This window comes from Vicugna pacos, chromosome 35 (genome assembly GCF_048564905.1).
Source record: "Vicugna pacos chromosome 35, VicPac4, whole genome shotgun sequence".
Taxonomy (NCBI): domain Eukaryota; kingdom Metazoa; phylum Chordata; class Mammalia; order Artiodactyla; family Camelidae; genus Vicugna; species Vicugna pacos.
In genome coordinates this window covers 35213800-35231930 of record NC_133021.1, presented here as the reverse complement: position 1 = coordinate 35231930, position 18131 = coordinate 35213800, and the positions used below count along the sequence as shown (strand labels likewise).

Below are 18131 nucleotides of genomic sequence, written 5' to 3'. Positions count from 1 at the left end.
TGGGGCGGGACTAGCGGTCGCCCGCCAATCGCGCCCTCGGCCTTGGCCGCGCCAGCCAATCGGTGCGCCTGAGGCGCTGCGCTTGGGACGTGCTGACGTCAGACGTCCTTGGACGCTCCGGCTCTGTGGCGTCGGCACTTCCCTCCCGGAAGTGGGGACTTCCAAGTAGCTGGATAAATCGGTAAGCAGGATTTAGAAAACCTGACGTTACCGTTCTGGAATTTACATAGTCATGAGCACAAATACAAATTTTATCTACCCTTTAGTCAACAGTGTTTGGGGGCGCATATTATGTGCCAGGCACTTTTCTAGGTCATGGGGATATACCAGTGAACAAATTTTTAAAAGTTTTTGCTTTTATAGAGTTTACGGTCTAGTAGAGGAAACAGTAAACAAACACGAATAATGTCAAGAGGTGATAAGTTCTCTGAGGACAATGCAGTACAGTTAAGGGATAGTGATGGGGTATGCCATTTAAAAATAAATGATGAAACATCTGTAAGGTGGTATTTGAATAGAGATCTCAATAAAGTTATAAATATGGAGTTCTTCAAAGTGTAGTATATGATAAACACACACAGACAGAGACTCGTAACTTGAGGTTGACTGTGAAGCGACCCGTCAATCAGCTCAGAACCCTGCGGTACAAATACCCAGGCGTCTGAGGCATAAAAGATAATGTGATGAAGCACGTGATCCAACACCCAGCAAACCTTATTTACCTATGGAACTAGGCTCATAATCCAATTTTACTAATTTCAGCTTTATTTCCCTTCTGATGGGGGTAATCGTGCATTTTTCATGGATGGGCGGGTTACAGGATAGAAACTGTTTTATGAAAAGTGTACCCCTCCCCAGCTTCTGCAAGTGTGTCACTGGATACCAGGATTGCAATCACAACGGCATACAATTTAGGCTAGCTGTGTGTGTGTGTGTGTGTGTCCCATTTCTTTAAATTGCATGGAGTTATTTCAGGATACAGTATATTATGGGTAGAAGTGTGTCCCCAAAATTGTTAAAGTTCTAACTCCCAGAACCTCAGAATGTAAACTTATTTGAAGACAGGGTTGTTTAAGATGTAATTAGTTAAGATGAAGTCATAGTGGAGTAGGATGGGCCCCTAATCCAATATGAACAGATAAAAAGAATGACAAGTGAAGAGACAGACCGCGCACAAGAAGAACCCATGTGGAATTGGGAGCTATAGTTGCCACAAGCCAAGAATGCGATTGCTGGCACATCACCAGAAGCTGAGGGAGGCATGACATTGCTTCTCCCTCACAGTTCTCAGAAGGAACAAACAGTGCGGACCCCCTGATCTTGGACCTCTGATTCTTATTTCTATGGTTTAAGCCATCTAGTTTGTGGTATTGTTACAACAGCCCTATGGAAGAGACATGGTGGAAAATGTGGGCTTTGATGCAGACCTGTATTTTAATCTAATCTTTGCTCCACTGCATAATAGCTTTTTGACTTTTGACAGGTAATTTTAACATTCTCATACTTAATTATAATTCAGTTTAGAATAACTTCCACTCTACTGTTTTCAGGATTAAACAAGTTACCAGATATGTGAAGTGCCTGGCACACAGCAGGCCCTCAAAGTGTTGCGTCCTTTCCTTAGTTTTGTGAAACCTCCATGTAGTCGCTACTTACAATGACTTTTGTGGAATCCTAAATATATCAGGGAAAAGTTTACCTCAATTAGCAATATCCTAAGTTTCACCCAAACTGTGGATGCTGTGCTGCAAAATAAAACCACATATTAGCACAGGAATCAGTTGGGAGATGATACCGTGGTTCTATCTGCTCCCAAGCCCAGCAGAATGCGTTGTGCGTATTAGGTGCTAAATGAAATTGTTACTTGAATGTTTGTCACAACCTCCAAGTTTGAAAGCCTTAGTTCACCTTACAGAATTGATTCTAATAATAAGCCTTTATTTTACTCAATGCTGAAGTCACTTCAGGCTTTACTCTACAAACTTTTTGGTTATTTGGATGCCAAAATCCGTCAAATTTGTTTCTTCTGCAACAGTCGTACTAGTGCTTCTTGGACCCGAATGATAAGCTTTATTTTATAAAAGAAAAGCGCTCCCATGCGTCTGATTTGGTCTTTACGTAGCGCTTCAAGCCCAGCTGGTTGTCGGCAGCGCGGAGGACGGTGGTTCACACCAGGGCTCCCGCGTACCGTGTAATTTTCCCACCCTAGACCAAGGACGAGGAGGCCTTCAAGTCCCACCTTCCGCAGCGAGCGGCCGACTTCGTTTCGTCTTCGTAGCCAATGGCGAACACACATCTCAGACAGGAGGCTGCAGGGGGTGAGTCACCCTCCGCAGACGCCGCCGGGCTCCGCGCAGCCGCCTTGCCCGCGCCGCCCCGGGAAGCGGCTCCCGGCAAACGCGGCGGTGAGGACTGGGGCCCGCGGTTCCGACAGCCCCGACCTGGGTCCCGATGGACGCGGACCTGCGCCAGCCCGGGGCGCCGGGACCCCGCCGCCGTGAGTACCCGGGGGCCCTCAGCGCCCCCGCGCCCCCGGCCTGCCGGCACGGCGCGCTCCTCGCGGGCGTCTTTACACGGGCGTCGACCCCTGGGGCGAGACCCCGGCGGCCACGGGCCGAACACCACCACTGTGTTTGTACCGTCGCCGCGGCCCACTTGGGGGTCCCGGCCCGCGGGGGCGACGCGCGGGACTACCGTGCGGGGCCGGACTTCCGGCGGTGCCGGCGTTGGGGCAGAGGCGGGACTTTCTGCCGCGCCTGCGTGTGAGGGTGCTGGGCGGGATTTCCGGCGCGGGGCAGAGGCGGAGCCCGGACTTCCGGCGCCGGAAATGCGGAGCGTCGGGCTGCCGGGTCGGGGAGCCGCGTCAGGGTGGAGACTCGCTGTCCTGCGTCTCCGCGTCCGTCCTGGGCGCCCAGTGGCTGGGGAACGACGGTGGCAGCGCCCGGCCCGGCTGGCACTGCGCGGCGGCGGGCTCGGCGGCGCCGTGACAGGTGAGTGCCGGCCCGCCATCCTCCGCCCGGCGCCCTCAGTCCAGGTGTGGGCGGCAGCGTCCTGGTGCCGGCGGTACGTGCCTGGGGGGACGGGCCTCCCCGCGCCCCCGACCCCCAGCGCGTCCGGGTGGTCGATGTGGTTGGAACGTGCGCCCCTCGCCCAGGGCGGCCTGTGAGGCGCGCCCTTCGAGGCGCCCGGGAGTCTCCCGCCGCGAGCGCACAGGGGCCCCGGGGCCGCGTGTCCCAGGCGGGAGTGGGCTGTCGGGAGGGGCGCCGCGACCTTGGGCAGCAGCTGCCCGCGGGTCCGTGTCCAGCCTCGCGTCCTTGCGAGGTGCTGGCAAGGAGGCCCCGGGGAGTGCCCTTCCTCCTCAGGACTCCGGGCGACCGTGCGCACCTGCCGTGTCCTGGCTTTGAGCCCACGCGCGCTAGTCCTTTCCCAGGGGTACTGACCGCTCCCTGAGTTCTCCGGTCCTGGTTTTTCTAAGATGAAAACTTTGCACTTATACCTTCATCCTCGACTCGCGCTCATGCTTTTAACAATTGAGAGCTTTTATCAGTCTTGGCTGTTTACTCGTTAGAGGTGCCTCCAGCCCAGTCTCATCCCCGGTACTGGCGAGCGGGTTCCGTGCCTCCTGGAGGGTCAGCGACTCTGAGCAGGTGAAGACAATAGATACTTGAGTTCCTGGGCGCGGCTTGTCCTCTGCCAGGGCCGGGTGTGGAAGGGAGAAGTGGTGGGCCCAGCGAAGACTGCTGGGAGCAGGGAGAGGACGTGAATCAAGAGACAAGAATAACATTTTTTTTTAAAGTTTCAGGAAAAAAATTAAGACAAGTTAACAATAGGAAAAAAAAAAGAAATTTAAGAGGCTTGAACTAGAGGAACCCACAGATCTAATTTTGGAAGCGTTGTGAGCTGTAGCTGAAGAAGTTACAGGAAGAGGCAGAACTTGAATTGGCCAGATAATCTCTGAGCGTTAATAGCATAGTGTGCGGCATAGGCGTTATGAACCCATTTTTGACGTACGCTTTCACAGAGTTTAGAAAGTTACTAAGAGATAAAATCACTCAGAATGAAAAAATTTCCATTTGAGACCAGATTCGGGGGAGCCAAGGCCTCTTCCAGATTCATAATTGTTTGAAATGTATATATTTGGTTGGAAATTGATCACGGACAAAAGATGCCCAGTATGTTGACTCATTTGTGAAGTGACCAACAGAAACAGGCAAAGCCCAGAACACCACCATGGGGTTCATGAAGACGCGGGAGGGGTTAAAGGCTCAGGGAAAGGCAGGTGAGGATTTTAAGTTAGTTGTGAAGCAGACTGTTTATTTGCCACGGAGGATACAGAGGCTGGAAAAGCCGGCGGTGTGACACTTAAGGGAGACAATCGTATATTAAAAAAATCTACAATTTTGAGATGGATGCAGTTTTCTCACTTTGCATAACCAACTTGTAGAATCTTTGGAATGCTTTAACTCTCCCATTTATACTTACCAGGGAGTTTCTACTGATGAAATTATTATTTTTTTAAATTTATGTGTGTATTTTACAATATCATATTTTTTAAATTGATGAGTAATTGATGTACAGTAGTATGTGTTACAGGTATACAATACAGTGATCCACAATTTTTAAAGTTTGTACTCCATTTGTAGTTAGTATGCAGTATCGGCTCTATTCCCCATGTTGTACATCCTTGCACTTACTCTATACCTGATAATTTGTACCTCCTACTCCTCCACTTCCATCTTGCCCCTCCTCCTTCCCTCTCCCCCTGGAAACCACTAGTTCCTTTTCTACATCTGTGAGTCTGTTTCTTTTCTGTTATATTCACTAGTTTGTTATATTTTTTTTTACATTTTTTAGTTATATTTTTTTAAGATTCCACATGTGATATCTTACAGTATTTGCCTTTCTCTGTCTCACTTACTTCACTTAGCATGATGTCCTCCAAGTCCATCCATGCTATACACCAGAAACTGATGCATATTATTATTATTAAAGTACAGTCAATTACAGTGTGTCAGTCTGTGGTGTATAGCACAATGTCCCAGTCATGCGTATTCATATATATACTCATTTTCATATTTTTTCCATTCAAGATTATTACAAGATATTGAATGTAGTTCCCTGTATTATACAAAAGAAACTTTAAAAAAAATCTATTTTTGTATATAGTGGCTAACATTTGTAAATCTCAAACTCCCAAATTTATCCCCTCCCACCCCCTTTCCCTGGTAACCATAAGATTGTTTACTTAGTCTGCCAGTATGTTTCTGTTTTGTAGATGAGTTCATAGTGTCCTTTTTTTTTTTTTTTTTTTAAGATTCCACATATGAGTGATATGTGGTATTTTTCTTTCTCTTTCTGGCTTACTTCACTTAGCATGACATTCTCCAGGCCCATCCATTTTGCTGCAGCTGGCATTACTTTATTCTTTTTTATGGCAAATTAGTATTCCATTGTGTAAATATACCACAACTTCTTTATTTAGTCATCTGTCAGTGGACATTTAGGTTGCTTCCATGTCTTGGCTATTGTATATAGTGCTGCTGTGAACACTGTTGTGTGTTAATACAACATTTTAAATCAACTGTACTTCCATTAAAAAGCAAACAAACAACCCATTTAAAATATGGGCAGAAGAACTGAACAGACATTTTTCTAAAAGAGGAAATGCAGATGGCCAACAGGAACATGAAAAGTTGCTCAACATCACTAGTATCAGGAAATGCAAATCAAAATCACAGTGAGATATCATCTCACAGCTGTCAGAAAGGTCATCATCAAAAAGAACACAAATAACAAATGTTGGCAAGGATGTGGAGAAAAGGGAACCCCGTACACTGTTGGTAGGAATGTAAATTGGTGCAGCCATCATGAAAGACAGTATGGAGGTTTCTCAAAAACCTAAAAATTGAACCACTATATGGTCTAGCAATTCCACTCCTGGGAATATACCTGGGAAAAACAAAAACATTAATTCAAAAAGATACATACAGGCCACGATTAACAGCAGCATTATTTATAATTAAATCTAAGATTCATAATGGTAGCATTTGTTAAAGGATGAGATAGATTTGTGAAACAGTATCAAAGCACACATTTTGCTTTTAAAGTATCTAAACCAGCCCTATCCAATACTAGCCATTAAAAACAAACAAACAAAACCTTTCAAAGCACTTTGCAAAGTTTTTTAATGCAAATTAAAAGTCAGTGCACTAAATTCTTTAGCTTTTTCATGAAGACTCCTCTCCAGTGCCTCAGTTCTCTAGCAAGGTCAAGCTGTTCTTATTTGATACACCCACTGGAACTCAGGAGGCTGCAGGGCTCCCCAAAGGCAATGAAAGAAGCAAGAGCAGGAGGAAGCAACTGCCTCTTTAATTTAAAAAAGAAAAAAAAGCTAATTTGTCAGTGGAAGCAGCTGATAAAGGATATATATCTCACCTGCAGAAGACTCTTGGCCTAGGACATGTGGCCCGGAGGAGGAGGTGCTGGCAAGAGCAAAACAGCTGGGCATACTGATGAAATTCTTAAGGGAGGAAAGAGAAGTTCTTTGCTATTTTATTTGCTTGATTTAAATGTTTAAAGATAAAGTCTTTTTTGTTGAAGGTTTTGATACGTCTTTTCATTTGTAAAATGTAATTTATAAACAGGTAATTATGGTATATCTCTCTGTTGAGGATCTTGACAACTGAGATGCTTTAGAAGCTAATAATTTAATATGTGTAATCACTGAAAAAAAAGAATGATAGCCACCTTCTTACATGTTTATGAAGAATGTAACTTCTGGATAAGATTCCGTTAAGTCAGTTTGACTTCCTGGTCAACTTTTATATATGGCATGGTTAAATACTTTCTAAACGTTTCTATTAAAAAATTACTGAAATACTTCAGTGGAATCATACGAATTGTTTAACAGTATAGATTTGTTACATTCAAATACTTCAAATTTGCTATGAATATAATCTTTTTGTGTCTACATAAAATTCTGCCAACCACAGATTCTATCATTGTGACCTTTGTTCATACCTTTGTTGCAACTGTCTCTAATTTCTATAGCTAAAATTTTCCAGATCTAAATTTCTTCGAAAAGATTTGTTTTGCCATGTTTTGGTCAAAAATAAGTTTTCCGTATGCCATTTAAGGGACTGTCAATTTTATTTTGTGTTGTCTATTTCTACCAGTAACAACCTTTTTCTCCTTTACAAAGAAGAGTAACGCTAAGGCGTAGGATCTGGAGGTGTAATGGGGTCAAAATGCCTGTCTTTACTTTCAGTGTAGGCCTCTCCCAGCTTTCTGCTTGCAGCCCAGTTCTCTCTTCACGTCTAGACCACCTGTCTCCTTGTCTTTTAGATATTCAGAGGCATTGCGAAAACATAGTGTGTTCAGTGTTTAGTTCTTGACTTCTCCAGATCTGCTGCCTCATCTCCGTAGTCTGACCTCTGGTTCACCTACCTCTTACCTCAGAAGTGAGGGCTCTCCTTGCTACCTCTCTCTCCTTCCCCGCTGGCCCCCACCCAGTCCATTCACCTGCCCTCTAATCTTAGCTGTCACCACTTACTGCCTAGGCTAATTCAGTAACTTCTTAACTGGCTTCCCTGTTCAGAGTCATCATAGGCCTCGTGTATTTTTCACATAGCAGCCAATCTAATGTTGCTTGTTTGCTTAAAAGCTCCTTTTATTTTAGGATAAACTGTGAACATGGAAGAGCAGACTCTCAGCCTGTCTCTGCTTATCTCGCACCATTCTCTCCATTGTTCCCTGTGCTGCAGCAGCCGTATTTAGTTTTTAGCTAAAGCAGTCTCACCCCCGCTCAGGGCATTTGCATATGCTGTTCCTGTCCTTCAAATACCTACTTCCCTGTTCCCTGTGGTTAGCTGTTAAGAATTCTTCAGTCTCAATTTAGATGCCTTTTTCTCAGAATGACCTTCATAACCCTTTAGCTAATATCGGGTCTTGTAATAGTTGCATGTTTTTCATAGCACTCATCCCAATTTATAACTTCTCATAAGTTAAGAGGTTCTGGATTTCATGTCTGTGTTTGAACTCAACTCTAAGGAACTTGAAGGTAGGGACCAAACCTGTTTTGTTCAGTACAATGTTGCCAGTACTCAGGCCGTTACAGATGAGAAGAATGTTGATGAGTGACTTAATGAAATAATGTTATTTTTCCTGCTTTAAAGGTGACAAAACTAAGCTTTGGGAAGGTGGTAAGTACCTTGACCAAGGCTTCATGGCTTGTCAGTGGTGGATGTGCCATTCATTCATTCCTGTTCACTCACACATTCATCAGATGTTTGAGGATGTGTTTGTCAGGCCCAGCAAATACAGTAGCGGCCCCAGCTGAGTATGTTCTGGTCCTCATGGTGTTGATGGTGTAGTTGGGGATACAGTAAGTGAGCAGACCGCAACTGCAGGTGAGATCTAAGGACAAGTGTGGGTGAGGCTCATGAAGCGCTGTGGCTCGTGGTGGTCTGGGGAGGCCGTTTTGAGGAAGGAGCTTCTAAGCTCGAGGCTTCGTGATGAAAAAGAGCCAGTCCTTTGAGGAGTTGGGGGTGGGGGCTCAGGGCTGTGTGGCTCCAAAGCTCGCTCCTGAGCATTGTGCTGTGCTGTGGATTTTATTCTGAGTGGGATGATTAACTTACTTTGATTATTTTTATCTGTGTAACACCACTAAATACCTGAAGTGACAGGAAGCTTATTTCCATTCACTGATGGGTTCTAGAGAAGCAGATTGTTACTTAGTGTGTAGCCAGAACTTGTGAGTGGACTCAGGAGTGATGGATACAGAGGGCCACAGATTCTCATTCTCCCAGCAAGAGGTGAGGTCTGTCTGTTCTCCACTTGAGTCTAGGTTGGCCTTGTGACTTGCTTTGACAAACAGACTATCCAAAAAAGTGAAGAGAATGGAAGATTTAAACCAAATGAAAATTTTATAGATTAAAAAGGCATTTATTTTATTCCTATTTTTGCGTCCTTTTAAAAAAAGATTTGAGAGTTAAATTTTGTCTATTTAATGCGGCAGAAGATAAATGATAATTTTAGTGAATTAATGGATTTCAAACACACAGAACTAATTTACTGTGTTGTAAAATAAAATATGACTTTTCTGTTGCCATTTAAAAGAAGCCCTAAACATGCATAATTTGAGACTCAAAAGACGTGTGGCTTTGGAGTAGATGTACCTTTCCTGTTCCTCCCACTAATTTCAGCTAAAAACACGGCCATTATAAATAAAACAAACCTGAGACTGACAGTGCAGAGAAGACAATGGACTGGCTCAGTAGGGGGTCCTGAGAAGTGACACAGACGTGGTGTCCCAGAGCAGAGTTTTCTTTTTGCTCCGAACATCTCAGCCTTGCGCCTGGAGAGGCCAGCAACCCAGCAACTCCAAAGGGCTCAGACAAGCCCTAAGAAAAGCTTGATCTCTAACTGAAAGACCAGGAAAGGGACAGCCTGCCAGACAGGACATGTTTAGGAAACGTTGTCGCCCCCACCTCACCCTTACTGTCATGGCCAGCTGGGGAATCTAGACTTCCACCCTTGACAAGCTGTGCTGAGGCGACTCTCTGTGCCTGGTGAGATCAGAGGCCTGGTGAGGAGCTGGGATTTTCATCTGTTGGGTGGTCGCAAAGAGCATCCTCCCTCTTCCTGTTGGGTGGCCTCAGAAGAAGCTTAGTAGAGATTCAGGAATATTACCGTCACCCGCTGGTAGTGAGGCCGTGTAAGTTGCAGTAACCAGGCACCCCTGGTTCGGCCTGGGTGGTATGAGTGGAGGCCAGGGAAGAGGCTGAACTCTAACCCCGCCCGGCAGTAGTGGGGAGGACCTCCACCCTGGGCCAGCAGTGGTGCAGTGGGGAACCCTAACTTCCATCTCCACCCTCACATCCACCTGGCGGAAACAAGGCAGCACCCTTCTTTGCCGGCTGTCTGCTGACATGGAGACTTAAATCGGTTCCCAAGTCTGGTCACAGTACCCACAGTGTTGAGACTTCAGTTGATAATCAGATTTCCCACACAAGCTGGGAAAATCTCAACTTGAATCAGAAAAGACAGCTGACAGCAACACCGGAATGATGCAGATGTTACAGTTATCTGACAAGGATTTTAAAGCAGCCATCATCAAAATTTTTCGATGAGCAGATCCTAACACTTGAAACTGATGAAAAATAGGGAATCTCAGGAAGGAAATGGAGGATATAGGTAAGAAACAAATGGACGTGTTAGGACTGAGATTCAGATGAGTTCATGGATGGCTCAGCAGAATGGAGGGACAGGAAGGAGGCCGTGACCTTGAAGCTAAAACAACAGGAACTATCCCATCCGAGCAACAGAGAAAAAACACAGACTGGGAGAAAGCAGACAGTCAGGAAGCTGTAGGACTGTAACAGGAGACCTGCAATTCTTGTCGGAGTCCCCGGAAGTCCTCATATTCTTCAACATGGATTTGAAGAAATACTGGCCGAATATTCCCCAGATTTGGCAAGCCTGCAGATTCAAGAAGCTTAGTGAAACCGAGACAAGATAAACTCAAAGAAATCCATGCTTAGGCACATCATAGTTGAGCTTCTGAAAACTGAAGATGAAAAAGCAGCAAAAGAAGAACATCACTTCACCTGTGGTGGGTTTCTCATCAGAAACTACAAAGGCCCGGAGGAAGAAGCATGCTTTTCAAGTGCTGAAGGAAGAGAACTGTCAACTCAGTTCTCTCTCAAGTGAAAACATCCTTGCATGATTTGTCACCAGCAGACCTACCCTAAAACGATGGGTAGAAGAGTCTCTAAACAGGAAGTGACGTAAGGAGGTAGGCGGGCCAGGAAGAACGAACACACTGGTAAACTCCATAGACATTTCTCTAAATTAGATTTGAAGGATGAAGCATAGCTGTCTGCTGTGGCTCTTAGTGTAGAGGAAGTACTTCAGATGATTGTCAGTGGGGGTGGGGGTGCAAAGGGGCAGAGGAAATAAGGTTTCTACACTTTACCAGGAACTGGTAGGGTGTGGACAGTCAGTGGACTGTGGTAAGCTGTGAAAAGATAATGAAAAACTAGGTTGGCCCCTAAGAAAAGTTAGGTGAAAGAGAAACTCACTTTAGGTAAATCAAAATGAAATTCTAAAAAATGTTCAAGTAGCCACATACAAAAGGAGAACAGAGAATGAATTATGCACCATGCCCAAGTGAGATTTATTCCATGGATGTAAGTTTGGATAAATATTTGAAAATTACCAGCGTAGTTGACCTGTTAGGAGGCTGGAAAAGAAAATAGAGTAGGTGATGCCCAGAACCTGCGGCTGAAGTGGGTGGGTGTCACGTGTAACTACATTGCTTAGAACCATGTTACCCAACAGGGATGTGACTGTCTTGGGGGAGGACTTGGTAGTTAGAAGGAAATGATCAGATCATGCCCAGAATGGGTGAATGAAAGTGTTCAGGTTGTGCAGATGTTTGAATGACATGTAAGGGCAGCCCTGACCGTGGGCAGCACTTGGAGTGGGGCTGGTTCCCAGCGAGCCACATTCTGAGCATGCAGGAACATGCTGGAGTTTGGAGGCAGAAATACCCTTAGTGTTTTTCACGTTGACGAAAATGATATTATTTTATCATTGGGTTAGATAAGTCATTAAAATTTCTGTAATTTTTACTTTTTTTTTATTGTGGCTACTAGAAAATTTATAGTGCATGTGTGGCTTGTCTTGGATTTCTCTTGGACAGCGTTGCTCTAGAGTCTGAAGTCTGGAATGTGCAGTTAGAATGGGTTCCATCTGAGGAGCAGGCCTGGGTGTGGAGAAGATGGGCTAAGGGAGAGCTGTTCTTTATTCTAAGCCCTTCTTTGCTGTTTACTTTTTAAAGCATATTAATGAAATTTGATGAAAAGTTACCTCTTTAACAAAGGCTATAGTCTCTACCTTAAAACGTTAATTTATCACATTCTAATTGACATGGTAAATGTTGATATAGTAAGGAAGTTTGGAATGAAAAGCAGTAATCGCCTTGTTCATTATGTTTCCTTCATTTCACTTTGCTATATCAGAAATAAAGTACCTGTTTTTCCTGCATCTGTTCAGCTTATTGCAGGAGTGACCAGGACATCGCCTTCTTGAAGTAATGCCCACAGAAAGCGGGAGTTGTTCAACTGCTCGCCAAGCAAAACAGAAACGCAAATCTCATAGCCTTTCTATACGAAGAACTAACAGCTCGGAGCAGGAGAGGACGGGTCTACCGAGAGAAATGTTAGAAGGACAGGTGAGTTGGTGCTGATCGTGTTTGTGAAGTTTCAGAAATAGCCAGAGATACACAGGTCTCCAGAGCAGGGAAAAAGTGTGGGTTACCAAGCAAACAGCACCCCTACGTAAACCAGGTCGAATTGCACAGAGACAGAATTCGTCCCCAGGTTAGTGTGTTTACCATGCTTAATGAAGAATGTGGGTGTGATGGTTTGGGTTGGTTTTTATTCTTCGCACAGGTATCTACATTCTTTGCCAGTGCAGCTTTAGATTTTTTGTCTCTGTCTCAAGAAGAGAAGAGAATCAGGTATAGTGATCTCTGCTCTCTGGAGAGCTTTTGGAATCCAGTCTTTCAGTAGCTTTTCTTGGGTTTATTGTGTGTCTGCTGTACTGTGTATGTTTTCTGTGGTTTATTACATTGTCTGTCTTTCTGATAATTTAATGTCCCCTTTAATTAAGTGATCTGATGTTTTGTTGATAGGGATAAGTTTGCTTGTAGTTTTCCTTTTTGGGAGTGGGGGTGGTAATTAGGTTGATTTATTTGTTTATTTTTTCATTTAACTTTTTTTTTGATGGAGGTACCGGGGATTGAGCTCAGGACCCTTGTGCGTGCCAGGCATGCCCTCTACCACTGAGCTATACCCTCCCCCCACCCTGAAAATGTGTTAGTTTTAAAAGAACATTATTGTGAAGCCTAAATAAAAGTATATGCTATAGTAAGATAAATTGTAGGTATATCTGTTACATGTTTACATAGGTGTAAATATGTACTATAATGTATGTATAAAATAAAAATATGTGTAAATTTATAACCATTCCTTCACAATTAGAACTAATTCATTGGCCGTAATGTTACAGGGGAATATGGCTTAAATCTGAGGAATTGGCTCATTTGAGTATTGGAGCACCCGGCCCCTGGAAAGGCAGCTTCTGGGGAGGCGGCAGCGCACAGTCAGAGCCTAGCACCGTGGCTGGCACGTGATCACTGTTCAGCTCAGACCCTGTTACATATTGAATGGATGAATAAATGAAATGATTACATTTTAACTTGAGTTTGGAGATGAAATGATAGATTTTAAGGAGCCTTCAGGATGGCGTGGACAGTCTAGTGAGCCCTGCTGCCGTGACAGCAGCACAGCTGGGCGCTCAGCTGGCAGAGGGTCTGGAGGCAGGAAGTTGAAGGTCAGGTGTGGGCAGGGCTGGTGTCTCCTGGGGCCTCCCTCCTGGGGTGTTGGTGCCACCCTCTCCCTGTACCCTCACGAAGCCGTCCCCCCGTGGGTGTGTGTCCTGATCCCTTCTTGTGAGGACGCCAGTCATACTGGGTGAACAGCCACCTATAGGCTTCATTTTGCCTTGCACCTCATTTAAACCTTTACTCCAGATGTGGTCACACGCTGAGGTGCTGGGGGTTAGGACGTCAGCGTGTGAGATGGGGGACACAAGTCAGCCCACAACACTTAGGAAAAAGAATGTTTGAACGAGTGCTGTGCCATGGAACTTCTGTGATGGAGTGTTCTAGGTGTGTGCTGCCACATAGACACGTGGCTAGTGGGACTGAGGAATTTAAACAATTAACTTACATTTAAATGTAAACAGTCCACTGTGGCTGTTGGCTGCCACATTGGACAGTGCAGGTAGTCCAAGGTGCTTTTTAAAAATGGTTAGACTTCCTTAAATTTCTAGCAGTGGAAAGTCCACAGCCACCTGCTGGCATCTTCTGGACTTAGCTGCTGTGAGGGGCACTGCGCTCCCAGCCTTTTGCGTGCGTGCATGCTCCATTGTGATGTAGAGCCAGCAGGTGATTGCATCTCCAGGTGAGCCTTTATGAGGGCTGTTCAGAACCCTGTTCAGAACCCGGCCCTGGCCTCGTTTTCGTGGCGGTGTCTCCTGGTGAATGCGCAGCTCCGCAGGCTGGCGCGGGCCTCTGCTGGTTCCGCAGCAGCAGGAGGCAGTGCCGCGCTTGACACAGGCATGGTAGGCGTGGGAGGGCCCAGGTGCAGTGCCTCTGGGCAGGGTTGGGAGCAGGGTCAGGAAACTGAAGATGGGTGTGAGGAGCTTCTGTGGTGATGTCGAATGTCTTAGATTCACATCTGAAGTGTTCCAGGAAGTAGTGCTCGGTGCAGAGATGGGAGGAGGCCCTTGTTCAGAAGACAGCTGAGTCTGCGGGAGCGCTGGCTGGGCCGCTGTGTCTTCTTACACGCTGTGATCAGACAGATTCTTTTAAAGGCTTTGCTGAATCACAGTAGCTTTTCTGTTTTAAGTTTTCTCAAGTGGTATCAGACGTTCAGCACCTCTGACTCAGGGGCCTGTGAGGTCGGACGGCACCAGGGCCGGTTCCGTGAGCACAGAGGTGACTGTGCGGAGCTCTCCCACTTGCCTCGGGTGCAAAGGTCTCCTCAGGGCCGGTCTCCTTCATTGATCATTTTTATTTTATCAGGTTAGATTAACGTGACATCTCAGTTCTGACTCCCGTCATAGTTACATTTTAGATGAAGATGTATTTACTGTTCATGTGAATGTAACATTTCAGTTGCTGAATAGTAGGAGCTGAAAGCATTAAACATGGGTGTAGGTGAGTAGGAACTGATATGCTGAAGAGGAGGTTTGGCCTTGGGAGCGGCCCCTGTGAGGCAGGCTGGGTGGATGAGGAGTGCGGGCAGACGTGGTGTTAGGTGTTAAGTAGTGGTTTATTTCAGTTCCACTGTTACTCTAGGTGGGTGCTCATTGGTGTTCAGAGGAGTGTTGAGAGGCTTATTACCAATTCTGCCAGGTTCAGTTTTTAAACAAGGTTTCATGTATCTCTGTAAGTAGCTGGTAAAATCTACCTTCCCTTTCTGTAATTATTGTAAAACATGTTGCTAAAATGTTTGCATCATTAGAGATCATTTTGCCTACGATTTCTGTCTTCCTAAGAAGTTAATCTGAGAAGGAATTTAATAAACATTGTGTATCTTTTTTTATTTGCAACTCATTAAACATCAGAAAGTTCACTCTGCATATAAATTTGAGAAATCACTTAGAAGATTACACAGTAGCAGTTAACTGTTGAAACATTATTTTAGAAATACCTGCTAAGAATTTTGTTAAATTCTCTGAGTGCTTGCGGGGAGGTAGGGGCCCACACAAAATATCCTCTAGGCCACGCCCCGAGGAGGTTAGAGCAGAACATGGACTCTTGGCCTCCCGACGCCAGCGGCATCTGGAAAGTAGTGCTTGTGAACGCGGCTGGTGCCCGGGTCGCGCACCCGCACGTTCAGCCCCGGTGCCGCTGCTGCTTGCCGCTTCCCCACTCCCGGCAGGTGAGGCGGGCGCACCTGGGAACCTGTGCCTATGTTTTCCTGTGGCTGACAGCTGAGAGTTTTCATTTTTCCCTCCGCACAGCAGTGTTTTAGGTATTAAGCAGAGTTTACAGGAAACGATCAGTTTCTTCTGCTTGGAGCACAGCAGACGTGAGGACTCTGAGACAGTCCTGTTAGTAAATGGCTTATTGTAGTGAGTTTGCATACCATGTGGTGGGACTTAAAGACTGTCTCCGATTTCGTTTGTGGGAACTGCTTTCCTTCTGTACAAACTGGGGAGTTTTTGCATGAGGTGCACTTGTTTCTCCCCTTGTAAAAGGGAAAGTTACATGTTTTGAAGAAGTACCATCCTGGGTAACCGTTGATACAATTTGATTTCAGTTTCACTTGTAGAAATTTGAAACTTTAAGTTCTTTGAGTGTTTATGTATAAGAAACAAAATACGTAAAGGCATAAAGCGAAAGTTTAATTAAGGTAAATGATAATTCATTTTGGAAAAAGTGTGTGGGTGCTTGGTGTCGGAGTTCATCATTCGTTCGTTCATTTTAAGCAGAATCTTCCTTTTCTGCAGGATTCTAAACTGCCTTCCTCGGTTCGCAATACGCTTCTGGAGCTATTTGGTCAAATAGAAAGAGAATTTGAAAACCTTTATATTGAAAACTTAGAATGTGAGTATCTCTTATTTTAATAGCCTTTTGTAACTTTTTGCTTATCCATATGAAGATTTGAGAGTTGAACTTGTGGCAGGTGTTCACCACTGTGTCCCTTTCAGTTTTGACAAACTGTAGGGCTCAGGATAGCGCAGGCGTTGTCCTGCAGCCTCGCACCCTCACATCAGGGTGTTGGCAGAGCTGTGCTCCTTCTGGGGGCATCGGGGGGGACTCGCTCCCACTTGTTTGGTTGTGGCGGACTCCACTTCCCCTCAGCTTGAGGACACAGGCCCCATCTGGCTGGCTTTCCTCCCTCTTTACCGTCAGAGCTGTCAGCGGCTCCTCATGCATCTCTGACCCTCTCCTGGGAGCACGTGGGAAGGATGGGTCATGCAGGGTCATCTCCCATCAGAGGTCCTTCCCTCGGTCACACCTGCAAGGTGCCTTTGCCACGAGGTCACACGTACAGCTTATCTCTGGGGCAGGCAGTATTCTGCCAGCCATCCCTGCCAATCCGAGTTAGGATTTTATGAGGAACAAATGCATCTTGTAACTTCTCCTATACAAAGTATACTGTACATTGAGAAACTGTTGATTTGTTTTTCTTTAAAATATACCATATTTAGAGAATTTTCTAAAATGTATGTGTTATCTATTTGACTTGTTAAAGGTAAATCAAAAGAATTTTAAAGTAGCCAGGCCTTTTTTTTTTTTTAAATTTTAGAAGCAGTGCTTTCATTTGCTTAAGCAACCATAAGTATGAAAAGGAAAGGTTCCCTTTCCCCGCCTGTCAGCTCATCCCACTCTGCAGAGGAAAGCGTTTTCTGCATTTCTTGCTTTTAGTTTTCTCATAATTATGCTTGTAAATTTAAATGAACTATTTCAGCTGTGCCAGCTTCAGGCTGCACACATTCATGCCTCACTGACAGTGTTAGGAAGTGGACCTGTCCTTTACCCCATCTCTGCTCTAGTACTTTCAGTTTTTGTTACTTTTAGAGGGCTTGTGTTTATGGCTACATTTGTCTAATGCAAATTTTATTATCGATCTTTCACGCTTTGTAAGTTGATTCCAAAAATCAAATACTGACAAACAGCATTTGTGTTGTGAAGATACTTTTCACTCTGGAGCTAAGTGTTTGGTGGTCCTGTGTCATGTAAACTTTGCTGATGCACAATTTAATGTTTTAATATTGAATTCTCCTTAGAAGCCCACCTTGAAAATCTACAGAGTGAGAAATTATTTGAACTTTTTACAAAAAATAAAAGTTAGATCCCACGCGCTGCACCTGGTTTTCAGGGTTAGGTGTCAGAGCTGCAGCAACTGAAGCACTGTTGATTTTCCACTGTGATCCAAGGCCCTGTGTTTTATGAGTTGATGCAGTTTGTTCAAGAAAAATTACAGGTTACAAATGACTAATGCTGGAGGTACTTGGAGTTTCCAAACTGTCGATTGCTTAATTGGTGGCTTCCTGCTGTTTGTGACCGTGTTGAAGTTGCTCAGACTGGGTCTGTTCTGAGTCTTTCTTTTGCCCTCAGCCTTCGTCCAGGCTGACCTCGCCTGTGCTCCCTGCACGCTGAGCAGATGTGAGTGGCCCTGGGAGGCGGTGTGGCGTGGCTGGTGGCAGGCACAGGGCCTTAGCACTGGCCGGATGAGTGGCCAGGCCAGGGTCGCGCTGCATCGGTGCTTTGCTCGTGTCCGTGGGCGAGCCCTTCCGCAGCTGGGCCTCCTTCCTCCTGCCCGTGGACAGCGGCCTCCATCTACAGGTGGCCCTGGGCCTGATGCCGGGAAAGCACAGCAGCGTCAGCTTCGTCCCTGCAGTGTCTGCTTCTCCTCGTCTTCATGACGCCTCCGTCCTCTTCGTTCCCCATTCCCTGTGCTTCTGTGCTTCCTGTTCACTTTTCCTTTTTGGGGGAGTGGGGGTGGGGAGAGGTAATTAGGTTTATTTATTTAAGAGGCGGTGCTGGG

The 18131-nt window shown here is 45.5% G+C and overlaps 1 protein-coding gene and 1 long non-coding RNA gene across 3 annotated transcripts in view; one reads left to right on the top strand and one right to left on the bottom strand.

The window, feature by feature from the left end:
* Window positions 1-3478: 3478 nt before the first annotated feature.
* LOC140691591 (uncharacterized) lies at window positions 3479-13957 on the bottom strand. Its single transcript, XR_012067346.1, has 4 exons — window positions 13797-13957; window positions 12035-12208; window positions 6436-6520; window positions 3479-3737 (listed from the first exon to the last, which is right to left on the bottom strand). It is a non-coding gene; the product is annotated as an uncharacterized lncRNA (long non-coding RNA).
* WDR37 (WD repeat domain 37) overlaps window positions 12098-18131 on the top strand; it is a 36977-nt gene continuing 30943 nt past the window's right edge. For both annotated transcript variants that reach the window (XM_006215942.4, XM_006215941.4), the window contains exons 1-2: window positions 12098-12235; window positions 16087-16183. In XM_006215942.4, coding sequence (XP_006216004.1) covers window positions 12098-12235; window positions 16087-16183 — 235 coding nt within the window. The remainder of the gene's footprint in view (window positions 12236-16086; window positions 16184-18131) is intronic.